We start from the raw sequence: 20650 nt of genomic DNA, 5'->3' as shown, positions 1-20650 counted from the left end.
GCTTCTGCTCTCCCTGCACAACTCTCACTGCTCTTGAGCACACTCTATAATAAAAATATGTGTGGGTTTAAAAGCACAACATCCACTAAGGTTCTAGCTAAGACATTTAATACTAAAACACAGCGTGAACATTACGTATGAACAAACTTCTAAAAAGTGAGCTTTTGTAGTACACACAAAATAATGTCAACAAGTAAGGCAGAATCATTATACTAAATACCCTGTAGATATTTCTCTTTTGAATGGTAGGTACTGCAAACACAGTGAAGCATGAATCGTTGGTTTTGTCAGTTGGGTTGTGAGAGTCACAGACATACTAACAGTCACTGGAAGAACAGATCCCACAATTCATGGTTTGGTATGTTATCCTGCACACTATATTCCTCCTCCTCCCTGGTTTTGTTTGTTTTTCTTTTTTTTTGTTTTGTTTTGTTTTGTTTTTTTTCTTTTTTAGAGCTGCAAAAAGGTGTTTCAATACTAAGGCTAAACAAATGTGTATTTGCAAAAGTTGGCAATGCAATAGTTTTCTCAGCAGCAGCCAAGAAGTCCATTTCAGATGACATAATTTTCTACATTTATCTGACAACAAATGGCCTTGTTCCTGTTCCTACTCCTTCTCTCCTTTCCCCACAGTAGCTTTACAAACAGCTTCTAGGAAATACTATATCTACAGTACATGGCTGTGCCATCTATCATGCACAGTCACAGCTCTAACTGGGTTCCTGTATTTTTGGAGCTCTGACCATGAATTCCCAATGCATGCATTTTGTTCATGACCACAAGGATAAAGAAACAGTATGTCTTAAGAGTTATATGCCAAGAGCTTTTTACTGTAACAAACAGCCTGAGACCTTGAAACCTCCAACTTTCTAGCTGCCTCTGTTGTAGGCAATGGCTACATTATCTGTGCAGGATGCTCTCCTTATTACATAAGTCTACAAGGGCTGACAATATAAAAAATGTCTAATCTTTTCATATAACTGTTCCTGAGCTGCTTGTCCAAGAAGAATACGCTAGCTAATGACAGAACTGTGCTTGTCTGAAATGTGATAGCAAGCACAGCTCTTCTGTTCAGGGATTCTCATTCATTCTCCCATCCCTAAACCTTCTCCTGTAATCTGGGGGGGGGGGGGGTGCTCTGCAGCAAATGATGCATTAGCTGGATGAAAATTTTCAGTTGCAGAAGTTAGTGCAAATTGTTTGCGCAAAGTTGTTAGCATAATGCATGCAAAACTTAGAAAAATCAGAACAAATCTTCAGGCCATGTTGAGAAAGTAATATACAGTGGTTCTGATTTCCACCACCAGGGAAAGATTTTCCTTCTTAGCCATTAAGCCACGGGACTCTAATTGAAAAACTGAAGCAGTACAACTTCTGGACAATATCAAATATAAATGAGAGTTCTCATATTCCCCCACTGTCTTTTTGACTGACAGAACAAAGACTGCAGCACTTGTCATAGCTGCCTGAAGCAAATGAGGATAAAAAGTTAAACTAGACAAGTGCTGTTCATTAGAATAATTTATTCTGAGATCATTCTTCTGCTCTACATCTACTGTGAAACATGTAATTTTGGTACCTCCCACACTGTTTTTATTGACAGTAAGTAATCCAAGAGAGAAAGGGAGGGTTCAAAAACTTTATGTATTCTTTAATGGAAAAAGTCCAAGATGTTCCATCACTATGTATGTCTCAGCTGCATCCATTTAAGAAGGAAAAAAAACTTAATTAACACAGAATAGTATTTAACCCTTTATTTCAATGTCTACCACAGAGCAATTCCCAGTTTAATCTATTGCTGAAGAGAATGGACCAGTCAGAGAACCACAAAACGGCTGAGGCCGGAAGGCATCTCTGGAGATCATCTTATCCAACCCTGCTGTTCAAAGCAGGCTCAACTACAGCAGGTTTCCCAGGGCTGTGTCCAGTTTGTTTTAACTATATTCAAAGGTGGAGGCTCCACAAACTCCATGTACAACCTGCTTCAGTTAAACCATCTTCACAGTAAAAGTAATTTCTTCTTATGTTTACATGGGATTTCCTGTATTTCAATTTATGTCCATTGCCCCTCATCCTTTCACAAAGTATCACTGAGATGAGCCACCCCAGAAGCCTCAGGCATTGCTTGTGCCCTGCCATGTTGCCCCTCCAGCAGATATCAGACAGTCAAGCAAACCTCTTTCAAACGATGCTGTTTCCTCCAGGAAAAATCGGTTTTTGCTTAGGAAATGTCTGACTTATTCATGAGAATGATAAGTTTTCCTCTGTATGCTTATTTAAACATTAAAATAATAAAAGTATCCAAGCAGATTTAGGAAGCTTTCTGCAAGTGATCTATGTTAGATTAGAGAGGTGGTCTGTGACACTGCATGGAATTGATCCTGGACCTTTTGGGGAGAAAACTGAAAACTACTGTAAAGTACCACAGAAGTCAGCCCCAGGGCATTAACAAAATCTTGCATCAGTCCCATGGTCTTTCTAGATGAAAAATCCTCAGCTTAAAATAAAGCTCTCATGCCACCCTACAACACTGAGGTGCTAGCACATACCCAGCTCCTTCGTAGGAGCAGTTAGCAATACTTCTGATCGTGTCACTCAGCATGATATCTTTCATATTGCTCATCCTGACTGTGTGACAGAGAAAAGTGCAGGGGATGGTAGGTTCTCTGTAATGAACGAGGGCAGACCTGAGAAAACAGACTTTTGCTTTGAGGCAGATATACTCTTGCAAGCTATTCTCTGTTAGCACTTGGGCATAATATTCTTTCAGTGAAAGAAACGGAAAACTCATTCTGACTTTGAACAGAGGGCAGTTTCCATGGCGAAATGAGGGAAAAAGTGTTTGTACCTCAGCTATTATGCAGTCTGTTAAAATTCATACCATTGCAGCTATGAATTAAGGTAGAAAAAGAACAGTTCACTCCAGGATAAAAGTCCATTACTTGCTGGAATTCAGTAAAATTTCCTCTAAGCATAAGATGAAACAGCACTTCTCAGAAGGTGGGGAAAGATAACATTAGGTCTTCTGTGCTGGCTATGCTGACCTTACCAGTACAAACCAGCTTACAAAATTAGCTTTACACTTCATTTCTAAAGTCAGAATTCTGTAGTGTTAGAAATATTACCTACTTGGGTTAATCTGAAAGCAAAAGGATATACTTGAGAAATGGACAAAAAGCAGTTATCTTTATATGAAAAACAGGATTTTTTTTCCCTCCACGGCACAGTAGTGGAGGTGTATTGGCTGACTCAGACATCAGGCACTAAACAACAAGCACTTCTTTCCAGTAAAATAGAAACACCTAATAAAACAGCTTCTGTTCAGGAGCCACACTGCTGCAATGAGCCATTTTCCTCACAGGTGCAACCATACAATCTCCCACATCATGTGTCAGCAATAGGCTCCAAGGGCCACCACAACATAAGAAGGGCAGAGGAATGGGGCAGAGACTCCCGCAGAGTCAAAATCACTACTTTGAAAAAAATCACTTGTTCAGAAACAATTGTGTTGCTTGTCAAAGCATTTTGATAAAAAAGTACTCTGAAATGGGCATCTGCGCTCCCTTAATTCAAACAACATTTTCACCACTCAATACAAGTTTTTTTAGAATTTGGCATTCACGATGCATGCCAGCCAGTGTCCTTGGTTCACTGCTTACGTTGTCCTGATACCTCCCTTGTGCAGAAAGGAGTTCAGAGAGGAGCCAGCTGAGAAGTCAGGACCTAGATCTAAGTTCTCACAGATGTGACACTCCCATAATAGTGCAGTGATAACTCATTCTGAGTCCTCTCTGTGCAATGTCTGACATACACTTCTCTGCTCCAATATCCTGCATTTAATCCCTTCTTTATCAAAGGGGAATAACTGAGGGACTAAACCACTTATTCTACATTAAAAAAATATATCTTTCAACAGTGCTATTGTGATTGTACCAGCTACAGGTAATGTAGCTTACTGGTGTACAAACAATGTTAATACCTACAAAGGCATATCAGATAATAAAAGAAGGATACAAGCAGGAATGATTAATTGAAATAGATAACAAAAAAAAAAACAAACCACCAAGGGGGATGTGAAAGGAAATTAGGAAATGTTCTGAGCTGGGAGATTTAATAGTCTACATCTCTTGACAATGTAAAATTACACTTTCAGAGCATTATATCATACGCAGTAAGGAATAAATCTAGACTGGCAGAGCTGGACTAGATGACCTTTACAGTAACTCTCTCATTTTCAAAGAATTCCCCAGCTTCGTCATGGAAAGAAATTATAACAGGTCATTTTTTCCCTTATGGTGATATGTGAAAGAAGGTAATAGAGAAAGCTTGAAATAAAAATTTTCCACAACAAAGTCCAATTGTGCTTCATGAAGGCCCATAAACCAATCTTACCTCATCTCCGGAGCACTTTGCTTTGCTGCAATAGTCAACTCTGGATTTTAATAAAAAATGACAGAGTATATAGAAATAGATGTAAAATATCCCACATACAAATACCTTTAAATTTCATTTTGGCAACCGCTTCCCCAATAAGAGAAATTTCATGGAATTAACTGCTTCTTTCAAAGACAAGCAATGCAGATGTGAAAATTATTCTCTCATCTGCGACAGGAATAATATGAATGCATGAACAATGCAGATAATATTACATATAATTACAAGAACTTAGCATTCCCTCCTGAGGAGATAAAATATTACTATTTCAAAAAATGTATGCTTAACCAGAACTCAGGTATAAAAGCTGCATATGTACATCCACTCTTTTCAGTCTTGAGTTAAAAGAATGGAGGGTCTAGAACTGGCAAAACAAATGTGAGATTGCTGAGGCACTTTCATAAGATGATTCTAGCTTAACAGCAATGAAACAACAGAAACTATGCCTTAAATTCAAGCAAGCTGCTATCCTCTCAGCTACTGCTGGAATCTGTTTTATTGCTCATCTCCAACTTTTTTGCCATGAGGACAGCCAAGCAGTGCAACTGGTTGGCCATGAGTTCATGCAGCCTCCATCTCAGGAGGTTTTCAACAAAAAAACTTTTCTCTTTTTCTGGGCAAAGCCCTGAAAAGCCTTGTCTTGCCTCAGAACTGATCCTGCTTTAAGCCAAAGAACAGAGTAGAGACCTCCTGAGGTCCCTCCCAGACTAAATTATCCTATTATCCTATGCACTATATGCTGATTTCTGAGGCATTTGGATAATTTTTTCTGTAGCAAATTCATTAGGAATGATGCCTTTCTCTTGCTGGCAGGCTAATTATAATTTTGTTCTTTTTCCTCTGCTCTGTCCAACATTTTTCTTGGAATTATGACAACCATTCACCCCGTTTACCACCTTTTACTGGTCCCATCATTAGCAAGAACAATTCAGACCATGTCTGAATATGGAGTTTAAAACTTATCTGAATAGGATTAAATGAAGGTGATTAACTGCAATAGCAGAGGACTAGACCCAGAAGGCTTCTCTGTTCCTCTACATTGATTGCACTAGTCTAAAAATAATACAATGCCATCTTCAATTAGCAAGGAATTTATATGCAGTTTCTCTCTTGCTTTTTCTCTCAGAAATGGAGAAGATTTATTTTGGAACAGATTTTTACCAAACCTGGATGGAATATCAAGACTTACCTTTTAGCACAATGATCTTATGGCTATCCCAATCACTTCCAGTTGTCACAAGTATGTTATGGAGTAAGGCACATTTTGGTTATTGGTTAACTGTTTCACCATTTTGTTCATTTTATATGCTGCACAGTTCACTTACGGCCTAGATGAAGTTCTTACACTGATTTTAACAACATAAACACTATTTTAATTACTTGTTTTGTACTTACTGCATTTATAAAGTGCTGTATTCAAAGGAAAGAATACATACAGTATCATTTAGAAGGTTTCTTTTTGTTTCTTCACTGGCCAAGGGCTGGAACCTCTATTTGAGCTTGAGAACATGAGAGATACTGCTTTTCTGTCTGAATCAGATACATAAACCCATGAGTTTCCAGTTGAAAGAAACCCAACATACACCAATGTGTAGGCATTCAAAGCTGCCTATGGTCAATGGGATGAATATTGTTGTGAGACGTGACAGTATTTCAGACTCATGAAGGCAACTAGATAAGAATTTTCCATTATGTTTCTTCCTCTTAGCCATCTTCCTCTTACTGAATTTTTTAATTGTTGTTTTTTCCAATTGTATTTCATAGCAAAAGGTCTTCTATACCTGAACCCTACTAGAGAGAACTGACAAGAGAAATGGATACAAGCTAGGAGCTCATGATGCCTTCATAGCAAAGTTGGGTATTCTACTCTGCATTTTATTATATGAAACATTTTAGTAGCACTTTTGCCTCTAAATAGACTTTCAGTCTTTTAAAAGAACTCCAAATCAGATTATTTTATAACTTTGTAAGCCTATTCAGCTGTTTCTACTGTAGAATGGTGAGCTCCTTCCATTTCCACACACAGGGACCTAGATACTGTCACAGCCGTATTTCCCTGTTACATGCTTATTGATGGGAAAGTGAACAAGGACTTTAAGTAGAGCAGGTCAAAGTGCTGTCCTAAATCCCCATAAGGCTACAGAAACTAATATGAGATACGACCAGTGCAACCTACAGTAAAAAGGGGTGTAAATGTAATCAACGCTCCAGTCACCTCCAGAGAGGAACATTCCAGTGTTTAGCTTTCACCAGAGCCAAATTATGCTGGACCTTCATAAATGTAAAAGTTCTTGAGAAGATCTAGGGCACCACAGCAGTTCAGACTATTGGACTTGTTCTACTGAGGCAGCTGGGAACCTACTTGGAGTCCAATCTGAGAGTGCCATTTAAGAAGACTAGACATAGAGAATAAATGACAATTTTTTCACTTGTGAAATTTCAATGGTGTATGTGCAACTTTCAGTTGAGGTTTGTGTTTTCCTACCTTTCCCGTGGCAGCTAGTGCATGGACAATCACATTTAGACCGTAAAGGGCTAATCTGAAGCAAAGCAGCAGAGAAACAAGCTTTTTAATCCTTTCTTACTGTGGTAATAGATAGACTGAAATTGTTCACAACTATGAAATATTTCAAAAACTTTTCATGATGTTCATTTAATTTCTGGACAGTTACTTTAAGTCCAGTGCAGTTTGTTCGCTGGGAATATAAAAATGCCAGTGCTTTTTAACACAATTTTTTAAATCAAGTATTTCTTATAAGTACATTTTCAAGAAGGAGTCTAAAATTTCCTTTGCATATGGTTGATGCCTGTAAGTCTGTAATTGTTCTGCAAGCTTCAGTAATATTTTAATACAAATTTTTAAATGGAGCTGAAAGACCATAGAGAAGAAGTAATACTAATTCAAATGTATAACAAAAATTATGGAAATACTTACGGAAAATATTTTTTACTATGCATTTAGGTTAAACTGGACTTTGATATCAACTGCTAGACTTTTAGTCTATAGTAATTACAAGTCTAATTATAGATAATTGTGAAGTCAGGGAGGAGAAAAAGGAAAAGGGGGCGTTTGATATTTAAATACTGCCATAGTTGGACTTCAAACATTTTGAAGAAGAAAATGTACTAACTCCATCTGTTGTAATGGTACAATGATATTCTAGATTTCAGACACCTACTTAAAAGCTGTGCAATTGATTGCCATTTTTTTTCTCTATGAGCTTATTTTTGTTTAATTACAAATATCCATAACAAAAATTAACCAAAAAGAAATTCTTTAAATATTGGAATGCTTACAATTATAATAACTGCTAGTTTTTCAGTAGGGTGCTTTCACTTGGTTTTTTTGGTTTTTTTTTTAACTAGTTTTCCAGTATGCAGTGCTTATTAGAAGCCATTTCTATTCAGATTTCTGCACCAAATTGATGGGTTGCTCATTGCACAAGTTTATTAGAAACCTAATATGCATATATGTTCTGCACTTCCGTAAATGCCAGTTACTGAGCACTGCAATTAAAAGCTTTCATAAATACATGTATGATTGATTCAATAGTTTTCATTAAAAGTGTAGGCACTTTATGTTCAAATAGCTTCTTTTTTTCCTTCCTTTCAGCCTTTCTGCCGAAAGGAATAGGAGTAAGAGAAAAATCAACCACTTGAATTAGACTTCAAAGTTTTCAAAATCACAAGCTTTTTGTGAATTCTCCTCTGTATCAAGAACACCTAAATACATACACTCTGAATTGATCTTTTAAAAATCATTTTGCTCTATTTTTCTTTGGAGGGGTGGCTGGGAGGCAAGAAATATCTGGATATATGCATAATTTAAGTAGAAAAGTTATTTTTCTTAAAACTTACTGTCTCCTTTCCAATTTCCCTTATTAGCTAAAACGGATTTTTGCAATAGGTCCATAAGCAATTCTTCTTCATTCACAGTATGCTCAAGAAGATCACTGTTGCAACTAATTGAACTTTCCATGCCCAGACTGATGCAGACCCACCAACTCTACTGAGCAAACCCACTGAACCGGACCAATAAGGCAACCTCACAAGGACTGGTAGAGAAATACAACTGAAATTTTAACCTTGGCCAAATCCCTCATCAATGCTGCCTCAATGTCCTCACTGACAGAGTAGAAATGAGAGTGCTTGGCTCTCTGTAGGTGTTCACTGCACCAAGTACTGAAATTAATTATGGTAAGACTTTGTGCTGTGCTCCAATCACATGGATACTTATACATTGCTAAAGAAGAAAAAATAAGTTTGCCAAAGGTGCACCAACTTCACTGAATTTGCAGCAAAAAACCCCTCCAATGATGGCTTTTATTTAAAGTAAAATTGGAACATTAAAGATAGTGCATGTGTACATATCTACACATGCAGTTTCAGCAAAATCCCCACGGAACAAATCCTTTGTTTCTTTCCTGCATCCATTCCTGAGCCACTTGTTCCAGATGTATGAAATTTAAATGGTACATCTTGCTACTAAACTTACTTCATTTTCAAACACAATTAAAATGACCAAGCAAACTACTGTAATTACTTGAACAATTTAAAATAGGCTGGTTGTTTATAAAACAAAATTGAGAACTGTTACTTTTTTGTCATTTTTCCTATGACAAGCAAGTCATTAGGTATTGCTAAATACATGTGAACAAGTGAGCATACACTGGAAAAGGCAAAGGGATGGGAGGCAGGGAGGGAGAAGGAACAAGGTCAGTAATGTAAGTTTATTGGTGTAGGTTTGGAAACAGTTTGTATGCAAGGTTACTTTTTCTTGTATAACTCCCTACTACATACAATAATAGGCTGCAACCTTTTCTTCCCATAGAATGCTGTTTTTAGACTAAAGGAAAGTTATACTGATCCAGATAGAAGCAGATTATTCCACCTGTTGTGGAACTTCTTTTGACTCAGGACACTAAATAACACTATTACTTTCCTGAAATGTAAAGAAAGCACAGCATAGCAAGGAAATTCCTATACAGAATAACATAACGAACTTAGAAAACTATAATCATGTGTCAGAGCTTTCATCTCTTGTGCCCCAAAGGTTCAAGACAATTTTAACTCCACCATTTTGTACCTACAGTAACAGATCATATTGAACACCTGTTTGCACACTAGATTAGCAACAGCTCAGACGGTTTGCCTTGGCTTAATAACAACATTACCACTGTGTTGGTATTTCTTCTGCAATACTGAGGAAGAAAAATAAAATGCAAACCCAACAGTTTGGCTAGAAATCAACATACATTGGAAACACTTTCTGGAATGGGAAACAAAACAAAGCAAAGCAGTGAAGAGACTCTGTACGTAAGGATTAAAAAAATACAGTAAGGGGATGCAAGAGATGATTACTTCACAGACATAACACAAATGAGGTTTTCTTTTGCTATTATATCAGCTATCACATCAGTTATGTTCAGTGGCCACAAGTAAATGCTGTTCACTTTTCAAGGCCATAACTGAAATGCCCCCTGGACCACACTGTTATTGATTGTAAGGGCAGGTCAAAAATATAAACATTGTTAAACCCAGTGATTTTATGTAAATTTAGCATACTGACAGTCAGGAAAATCCTACACTGTCACACTCTTGTGACCACTTCATAATGTAATAATTTGAATCTGCTGGTATTTTTAAAAATAACTTTTAGCAAATAAACAACCACCATGCACTTCTGAATTACCATGGTAACTTTTTAATGTTTACAGGACAAAACCATACCATTTCCTTCATGGTAATTTAATTCATTAGTGTATTTTTTTGATCAAAGATTTTTTTTTCCTGTAGAACCATGTATAAAAGCAGTGATTTGGAGAAGTGACATTACAGAAAAAATAAAACCAAAACCAAGCAATAAACATACTCCTACTCCAAGTCTATAGTTAAAATGGGCAACCAATTCTTTAGACATTTAAATAGAGAGCTAGCGAACAGGAAAGAAAGGTTATATTACCTTTCTATCCAACTCCTGAAAAGTTATGTCCTGTTCTGGCATACATACTTCAGGAAGGATGCTTAGGATACTTAGGTTACTTTACGATTAAATAAGAGGAGTCGAAATAATTATGAGAATAATGAAAAGATATGAAAACACACTCTCTGATGACAAACCCAGGCTGCTCATTCTACTTCTTTTAAGCAAGAGAAAGCTTCAAAATTATTTAATAATAACCTTTACATTCCTGTATTGGGAGATAAAATTTGGTAAAAAAGACCTTTAAACTTAGAGGATAAAGGTACCTTTGTAAATAAGGGTGGACATAGAAGCCAGGTAAACACAGGGTAACAGGTGAAAACTTTTAACAGGATCAACCAGTGACTGGAACTACTTAAGAAGCTTGGTGGAGTAATCTCTAGTACTGGGATCCAATACAAATAATTGAGGCACTATGGGTACAGGTTCAACTACAGCCACCTGGTAGGAGTTGCACTTCAGGAAAATCTACTGGCTTGTGGTATGCAGCACAGAGAGTATTCTCTCTTCACCTGATATTCTAGTATGATGAAAACATTGACATCTTAAAAAGACCCAAAACAAAACCCCAAATCAAAAATTCCAGTCTCTTTCACTACTATTAGTGCAGTTTTTTGAGTTACCACCATGCCTCTGCACTGAACTCATGCTCATCCAGAGACTCCCATTTACAGATAATACAAAGTCTTTGTGTAAACTAGGTAGCTGATGCTTGTAAAAAAATATTTTCTAATAGGACAGACACTTTTTAGTGATGCAAATCTGATCATAAAGTATGTTTGCATTGTCCTATTTGTTATCTATAGTTTAATAAAATTAAACTTACTGCAGTCAGATGAGTTCATTGTGTTTTATCTGTATTTCCCTGTTCTTTATCGACTCACTGCACTATTTATTTAAGATTTTAAGAAAAGTTTTGTCCAATTTATTACAAAACTTCTGGTTCTGCTACGTGGCAAAGACATATAGCCCCATCTGCAAAGTAGATTAGGATTTCATAAACCAGTATGCTTAGGTGCCATCACCTCAAGAAGGGAACTGTACTGCATGGTGGCAGCCAGGTGGCTTCCAGCAATTGGACCAGCAATATTGAGCTGCAGAGAGCTGTAAATGCTTCACGGAGGGCTCCTTCCCATTTCCCAGGGCTAAATCAATGGCCTAAGCTTCCTCTTTCTGTTTATTTCATGCATTTTGCTTCAAAGCCAGTTAGCAGATCAATACTGACTTGTATTCTGAAGAATGAATAAATTTTATTTATTTTTATAAATAAATAAGCTCCCACTAAACTTCCCCAAAGATGCTGAAGATTTAATGGCACTATATAGAGAGACATCTTCAAAGGTAACGATGCACAAAAAGGATTAGCAGAGAGTGGTCAAATTTGTGGTGTTTACAGTTCAGGTGTTTTGTGGACGGGTATGCAAAATACATGAAAAACATTGGTTGTCAGTTCTAAGTTTGCTGTTGCTTATTAATGTCCACACTAGAATTTTGAAGAATCTTCCAGTTCCTGTGTACATCATTTATTTTTATACACAATTTGGAAACTAGACATAACAGGTAATAGAGGAAACAAAGAAAAAACAAAGATGGCACCTTAAAAATAAAGTTCTTCTCACTGCACAGTGTCAGGAGTTTAACACATACTAACAAAGAAATGTTATTGAGAGACATGTATTGTCTCAATACGTGCAGAGTGTTGTGCATTTACCACACTGTTCTTTACAGTCCTCCATTACACAAGTAACTTTTCTATTTTGTTCTGTAAATATTTGATTTCAAGGGCTCTTGCACTGATTAGATTCCTTCTAGGAAAGACTAGCAGATATTACGAAGAGGACAGTCTGGGGACACTTGCCATCTCCCTGGCTCCATGTATTACAGAAACACTGTATATCAGTTTACCTTTGCAAATGGAAATCTTTCTGCTATCAGATTTACAACTTACAAAGAGCATGAAAGTAAAATCTGAAATAATAATGTAAGGATTTTTTTTTGGTCATCATACCTAAATCACTACAAATGAAAAAGGAGACAGTTCTTGAATCTAGGGTCCTGATTTAATTCAAGTGCACCACAAGTGCTTACTTTTAATATTAAATAACATCTCTAGAATTTATCACACTCACCTATATACTGCAGCACACTAAGGAGTTTTAGAAGCCAGTAGACCAAGCACTCAGATGGTGTAAAAGAATGTAAAGGCTCCATTAGTTTTAATTTATCTACACCAATTACAATGTGATAATCCATAGTGATGTTTTACAACAGGAAACCAAGTTACTTGTCTCTTAAAGGTTTAGTGAAGCTCCACCTGCCAGTTTTTCACAGCAGACTTCCTGACAAGCCCACGCTGTCATCTTCCTTAGACACTGGCAGTCCAAAGTACATACTCTTTGCTAGTATATGAAGATAATTTCAATTGTTTCTAGTGTTTTGCTGTACAGATACAAGTTACTGTATATATGTTCCCCTAAAATGACATCTTTTACTAAGATCTAAAATGTAAATACTTTTATGGGGTGAACATGATATCATATCTAAAATACACCGTAATCTTCTAACTCTGTTTTCTTGACACATTTGAAAACTAGCAAGTTACTGCAATTTACCTTTCATATCTATTCAGCAGATTTCCTTCCTTCACATTTGCTTGAGTTATTGAGGGGCATATGCTAAAAACAGTTACATGCATTAGGGCTCCCCTTATCTCAAAGGAAAATCAAATGCCTCCCACAAGTTTTCCTGCCATTATCAGGCCTTTTAAGTACCTGTAGTAAAGGGGTTGTCCAATAAGACTTAGCGTATTGCAGTGACATAGATGCTGGAAAGGTCTCTAGCCAGTCTGGAAACTGCTGCTTCTTCCCTTTCCATCAGTAACAAGTAAGTCAAGGCAGAGATACTACACTCCATTTCAAGCATGACATCTTCTAGTTAAAGGAGACAAAACACTGGTGTCCATCCCACATTTCTAACCACAAAATAAAGAATTCTAAAATATTTCTTTTAGATCTAGTTATTGTCTTGAAAATAGGAACCAGTGCAACTGGAGCAGTCCAAAAAAGGTTTCAACACCACTATAAAAAACAAGACAGTGTCTCTCATCACAAACACAGAACAACAAATTTTGTTAATACTTTTACTCACGTGGTACAAAGCAGTTTCTGGTCCAGATGTGCCCATGACCTCTTGCCTCAATGAATCCATTTGTAAACTAGGCAACAGCGAGTAATGACTTGGACTACTACTCTTATCTCCCTTCTTTTTGGACTTTTTACCAGTATCCTTTTTGCTATTCCTTTGAAACATGTAGTCTTCTTGACCTATTTTCTCATTGCTCATATAGCGAAGCAATGAATTTTCTGTTGAAAGAAAAGTAATGCAAAGCATCATTGTGAATTGTTGTATGTAAGTTAATCCTGCTTCCCAAATATATAATATTCTTGCTAAGATCTACTGTCAATTTTAACTCTTCAAGACTATTCCATTAAAAAAACCAGTTTGTTTCTTTGGTCTGGATATAATAAGAAAGAATCTTTTGGTTCTTGCATTTTCTGGTATCTTTGGCAATACAAGGAACAGAATACAAAAGAAGGTCCACATCAATAAATTTTGTCTTGAGTTTTCAAAAACACAGCAATAATACACTTCTGATCATATCTGTAATCTTTTGTTTAAACAAGATTCTAACGAATACAAATGACTGTGGTGCCATGCATTTAAAAGTGATTTACTTTGAACATTCATTTGAGGTTGTTCACCGTATCATCCATACATTCCCCGAATACTCTTCCAGCATCTACCAGCTTCTAGCTGAGGGACATCCTGAGCCAGAAGCAATGTTTGTGAATTTAGGAAACCTCAGCAGATTTGTCTTTCACGAACTTGTCTGGTCTTTCCTTGTATTAATGTGAACTTTTAGCATACACAGCCTCCTACAGTAAGAGATTCCTTAGCTTGAACCCAAACTGCATGAGGAGCCAGCTTTCTTCTTTTTAACCAGCACTGGACAGAGACATTTGATGTCTCTTGGGTCTTCTTTTGCAAAAGTGACAAACCTATCTCCTTACTTCATTCCACACAAGATTTTATAAACCTTTATTATGTCCTGCCTAAATTCTCCCAAACTGATAATGGCCAGCCCACTGAACTGACCCCAGTTTGGAAGGACTCCATGTATCTGATCATCTTTGTTGTCTCCTAAACCTTCAATTATACTGTTTTCCTTAAGAGATGAAGAGACTGGAACCGCACACCCCCCCCACCATGGGCAAGAACTTACACAGCAGCACAAGAATACTTAATTCATCTTGTATTCTTTTCTTAGTCATTCCTAATAGTTTCATTTTTTGAAACCTACTGAACGTTTAGTTAATATTTTTATCTATCTATCTATCTATCTATCTAAATATCTATCATCAGTGTAATGTCTTGTACCTCGGCAACAATAGCCATGTCAGAAGTTATCATTCTGTATGTGAAGGTATGTATCTGAGCCTCACAAACCAGAATTTTGAAGAACTTATCCTCAATGATTTTGAGGTGAATCCCATGCTGCTCTAGAATGTTTTTCATCCAAAAAGAACTTACAAAGACAGAGAAATATGATATATAATTCTCATTTAAACATAACAGTATTTATCAGCAATAACCATACATTTGTCCTCTAGTATCAGAAAATTAAGGCCAGTTTCAAAATGGGCTGGATAATACAGCTGAATCAATGAAATGCCAATACAAAGTTAGGCCAAACTGCAGGGCTTTGCAGTCATGATTTTCTTTTGCCTGGCTGAGCAACTTCCTCAATCCTAACCAAGGCTCTGCAAAAAATTAAGTATAGATAACGAAGAACCCAAAGCAGGTTCACAAAAATATATACCTAGGGAAGCAGCTAAATGAGGTTGATATATATAGCTTAAAGCATGATAAAACCCATAATGCCTTGTACAAGATATGTGTTCAGATCACTTACCTCTCCTACTATCTCTTTTTATTTTATTGGGGTCTTCATAATCCCCCACCCAGTTATATTCTACTGGCATAGAAATAGGCCTTAGTTTCCCTGGAAACAGAGGAAAAAATTGAGATCATGCACCATAAGGCAGCATTAAACTAATATTCTTTAGAAGAAAGAACAAATTACGTGCTAAGCTGCTGTTCTACAGGGTTGCTTATGAAAGAGGATCCAGCATCGCCTCTCAACGAAAGGTTAAGACAGGAGTTCCGTTTTCTTTAACAGACGAGAAGCAGCTAAGTATTTCATGGAATTTTTAAGTTTAGAAAATAAATCCGGTGCCCTACAAAATCGCCATTGGACTGATGTTTGAGACTGACAAATGCATTCAAATTACTTTAGTTTTCACTGAACCATATCTATTTCTTATTCTGGAAGCCGCTGGCACTCACATGGAAAGAACTGTTTTAAAGTACATGTGAATTATTGGTAACAGAAATGTGTCCACATCACTAGAGTACCTTCACAATTGGCATCTTTGCTGGTGGGCTTAAAAGATCCATAAGTGACTGAGTAAGAAAGAAAGCAGAAAACCTCTGCATGTAATTTCTTTTGTAGCATTTCATCCACAGAAAGCAAAGTACATTACTATTGGTAAATTCACTTTGATTTCAGACAGCAAGAGACAGAATAGCTGAAGACTATTATATCTTTCAAATTTTGATTTGGAAGCTGCTGAGTTGATTTTAAAAAATGCTGTAAGCTATGATTTCTGATTAAGGATTTCACAAATACAGTGGGAAATTCAGTGAAAGTGTGCTATGCAACTTAGTGAGGTTACTTAAAAGTGGTCTAAAATTTTTAGCAAGTTTAATAGTATATTCAAACAAAACACAGAGTAGCATGGTGTATGGCACAGTATCTGGCAGATTGAAAACAAAGTATTTTTACATGGACAGCCCTCACTCTTTTTTTAATAGATCTACTGGTCACAAAACCAAAAAGTGGAAAATAGTTTGTTTTTAAAAGTAGCAGAGCTTAAAAACTTCAGAATTCTTGTTAATTAATTTAGTAAAAAACTCCTACATAAAGGTCACCAGTCTTATTCCACATTTATGAGGATAAATCCACAATACGCTAAAAAAGAAAGACGTGTTTATAATAAAACAAATATTCAAACATCTACCTATTTAAGTACAGTGCCCATGGAAAACACACCAATACCATGCAGGCAGCATAATGGTAAAAGGCAGTCTGGTCTTTTTAAAAGATTGACAAAAGAAGGTGTATGTTCTGTACAGACCTCAGGATGAGATCACAAATACATCATGGCTCAGGAAATACAACATATATACTTAACTTTTTATTTATCATTTACTTTACTGTTTATGGACCCACATTTAAGTCTGACCAAAGCCGGTGAGATTTAAAGCACACAGTTAAGTAATTTCTTGTGAGGATGTATTCAACTCATGTTTACTTGATCAGAAGGAACTTTCAAAGGTTACTTTTTCTAGAAACACAACTTTGTGAGGCTGAACGCATGATATCTTATTAAAAAGGACCTGAACACCTAAGAAGAAACAAAAGCTACAAAATCTTGTGAAGTCTGATTGTTATCAAAAAACTTTAGCCATAACAAATTTTCTACAAAATCTCTAGCTGTTCAAAGTGTATGTTTTTTTGTATCTGGCAGTAAAATGGCAATGACCAAATCTGTTCCTTTCCTTAAAGTCAAGTCTCATTTGCCTGCTACCTCTGCTAATCTCCTTCTTGTTAACCCCCCTGGATTCCCTAAATCTGTTTTCCCTGGTGATTACACTCAGGAAAATTTCTGCCTTGGGATGTGAACAGAAGTTTTCCGAGGCCAATTAGCAACAATTATACAACAGCTGGAAGCCAGTAAGAGCATGAAAGAGAAATCTCTTTGTTAATATTATCAAAAAATACCCAAAGATTCCAATAAAGAAATTATGGAAGGTCCTATTAACCTCTCACGAAGGAGGACTGAGAAATATTTCTTAAAAAAACTAACACCACCACATAATAAATGATGAGCACATGTTGAAAACAATTATTTCTCTAGGCCTTGGAACTCTGTTTGACCTTTTATTATGGGTCACCATAAGCCAGAAGAGTGTTATTGTCATTTTCCAGATTTCTGTGAAATCCTAAGGTTGTGCCTAGCCACAAATCTTATGCTAACAAATGCCATGTGGGAAACTGTATAATTGAATGCTGAAGTGGTAATATTTTTAGAAAATAAACTTAAATGAAAATGGACTTGATGGTGTGAATTAATTAAAAAAGAATTGAGATCAAAAGTGAAAGGCTGTGTAACAAATATGTTAAATAATGACTGATTTTCAGTGCAGTCTTTGATCCATGTATTTGTAACCTTTTCTGCTAACAGAAAAAAGGCTAAAAAAGCTATCCTGTAACAAAATAATGGACTCAGCAGCCCTTGAAGAAGAAATGTGTTGTTCTTCACTCTAGACCACCAGTATTAAAGTTTAACATCCAGAACAGAGAGTACATCTCTGTTTATGGAACTGACTGCATCATGGAAATACTGGAGTAATAAAACTGATATATCACTCTGAAAACTTAGCAGTTACGTTATACGTTATGAACATGGTTAGAAACCACCCAAAACTACCTGAAATCAAAAGGATTCTGAGGATTTTGCAACAGGATTGTATAGTTCTGTAGAAAGGGTGCATTTTACAAAAATGCATCCTCTAATGTTGTGCAAGCACATTGCTCCAGGTCTTGAGGATACCTTACATGGCTCAAGCTCAATTTATATCAAGGTTCCCAGGTGATTTTGGAGCTTGGCCACAGGATATACTAAACCTACATTTCTGCATAAATTAAGTCTATTTTCTTCTTAAAGGGATATGATGTCAGGATTATTATAACTCCAGCATACAGCTTGCGCCCAGTTTTAAAATTGAAATAAAATAGCTACTAGGGTGAAAAAATATTCAAGTGTGTGTTCAGCTAATATCATAGCAGTCAAAATATCATTTTTAAGCATGAGATTTCCTCTTCATTTTCTTCTATATCCTAACAACTTTATGACTGCACGATTTTATACTTGGCAGTAGAAAAACAGTTCTCCCAATCCAAAGCTGAAACAAGTTACAATACTAGCTAAAGGAAGAGTTCTGACAGATTCAAAGGGATAATAACCAGGAGCAGAAAGGTCTGAGGAGCAAAACTCTCACCAGAAATTGTTCCTGAGTTCTCACCCTAAATAAGGCAAAATCCAAGATGTGGAAGTAGCATGACTACATGTGTGCATTTACATGCAAAATTCTTTCTTAGACAACTCATAATCTCAAATAAAGAGGAACTGCTATATACAGGAAGTCATCAATTCCCATATAGGAAGTTACAGGAGGTTAATACAGTATTGCAAAAAAAGCATACTATCATCAGTCATATTTCAAACCTGGGACTAAAGAAAATTAAAGGTTTAGAGAGTAGTGCAGCACAAAAGCAGCATGTCATCTCTTGGTAAATCTGAAGTGATTTTGATCTTTAAAACTACTATACCTGGGTAAATTTTTGTAATGCTGAATTCCTTAACTTATGCAAGTCTTGCCCTTATACTGGGAGAACAATTCCATCCTGTATTTTTAGTAAAAAAATGCGGGCTTCAGCCAGTTGTTTGGTTTTGGGGTTTTTTGGGGTTTTTTTTGATAAAACGATACTGAAGCATAATCTGGAAAATTAAGCTAATAACAAAATGATAGAATTTATATTCACAAAGATCTTCAATATAAAACTGGACTTGCCCTCCCTATCATAGTATATAAGTACTACTTTCTTGCTCAGAAGCTCTTAGGTTGAAATTGGACTAAAGTAGTACAGAATTCTTAGCAAAACCAATGGCCGCCAAAATATTTTCACGCTTAAAAACAACAGCAGATGCACAAAAATCCTAAAATCAACAAATGGTGATTATCCTTATTAGATCAATGCCATACCATATGTTGGTGTGCTCTCTCTCCTTCCAGGACCACTTGTTCTTCCTTTCTCGTATTCATAGCAGTATAAAACTGCGTCTTCTTCAACCACATTAAAGCGTTTCCGATATTCCTGGTCAAGAAATGAGTTTGGAGATTCGGATCCTGTATGAACCGGCTTGCCCACTATATGTCTGCCAACATCATCACATGGGAGATTTCCCTTTTCATCCCTTTAGTAAACAGGAAAGGTTTTTAATACACTGGGATAAGACATCGATTTTTTGTTTACTGTGAATATTTCAATAAACATGGGAATACGTCAATATTTCATACAAGCAGGAAACGGATGCCGTCGCCCAACATCAAGATAACACATCATATCTACATATGTATGCATGTATGTGCCAGTTATCTAACACATCTCTGTTTATTCAATTATTTTACAGACTGTATCCATCTTACTAGTTTCTCTTGAAAAGAATGACAGAAATAAAGCTAATGTGCAGTTACTCTTCTTTTCTTTTTTTTTGGAGTCTACCTAGAATTTTGTGATTTAGGGCACAGTACTAATAATATTGACCTTACTTTTTTTCTATTTGCATTTTTAAATACATCAGGCAGTTTTAAGACACAGCTATATGGCAAACGTGCACAAATTCAATCTAGTTCTTCACAAGCTAACCGCAAAGCAAGAACCAGAGATTGATGATGTACTGACATTTGACATAGTCTTGCACAATCAATTGAGGCCTAGAAGTTCTATAGGTACATCCATGCAGTACCAAATAAGGTGTGTAGCACCTGATCACGAGCTGCTAACCCAGGGCAGCAAAGCATTACGAGGCACGCACTTTGCAGTTTGTATACAGATCACCAAGATGATTGGTTTTTCCTTCCCCACACCTCCACCTCACTCTCTGAAAATGCAAGCTACTTAAAGGCATCAAACAAGAAAGCAAGTGGTACCTGGGGTAAGAACCTTCTCCTTGCACAGTAAACCTCCTGGTTGGACTGTGACTACAGATGGCTGCAAAAGACCTCATCATACAGTAATTTCTGGGCAGCAAAATGCATGGGAGGCAGCCAAGAGAGAAGCTGGGCCCTCCCACCATTGTCGGAGTACTTCCACCCCTCTGGACTGCCATGAGAGTTCCAAGCTGGCCAACGTGCTGACCCATACTTGCCTTGGCACCCTCAGACTCCATCTGAGGATGAAGCAAAGCCTCCTCATGGGATCCAGGCAGCCATGGAGGATGAGAAAGGGCCATCCTGCTTTGGCTGCGACAGCACCACACCACAAAC

General features: G+C 36.8%; 1 protein-coding gene across 6 annotated transcripts in view; it reads right to left on the bottom strand.

Annotated features, from left to right (window-relative positions):
• Positions 1-20650, bottom strand: part of CNKSR2 (connector enhancer of kinase suppressor of Ras 2) — a 220812-nt gene that overhangs the window by 68888 nt on the left and 131274 nt on the right. For 4 of the 6 annotated variants that reach the window (XM_055802894.1, XM_055802896.1, XM_055802898.1 and 1 more), the window contains 3 exons: positions 19367-19578; positions 15390-15479; positions 13565-13779 (listed from right to left, as the gene is read on the bottom strand). In XM_055802894.1, coding sequence (XP_055658869.1) covers positions 13565-13779; positions 15390-15479; positions 19367-19578 — 517 coding nt within the window. The remainder of the gene's footprint in view (positions 1-13564; positions 13780-15389; positions 15480-19366; positions 19579-20650) is intronic. The other 2 variants (XM_055802895.1, XM_055802897.1) reach the window with 1 other exon arrangement.

This window comes from Falco peregrinus, chromosome 4, assembly GCF_023634155.1.
Source record: "Falco peregrinus isolate bFalPer1 chromosome 4, bFalPer1.pri, whole genome shotgun sequence".
Taxonomy (NCBI): domain Eukaryota; kingdom Metazoa; phylum Chordata; class Aves; order Falconiformes; family Falconidae; genus Falco; species Falco peregrinus.
This window is presented reverse-complemented; position numbering and strand designations above follow the sequence as displayed.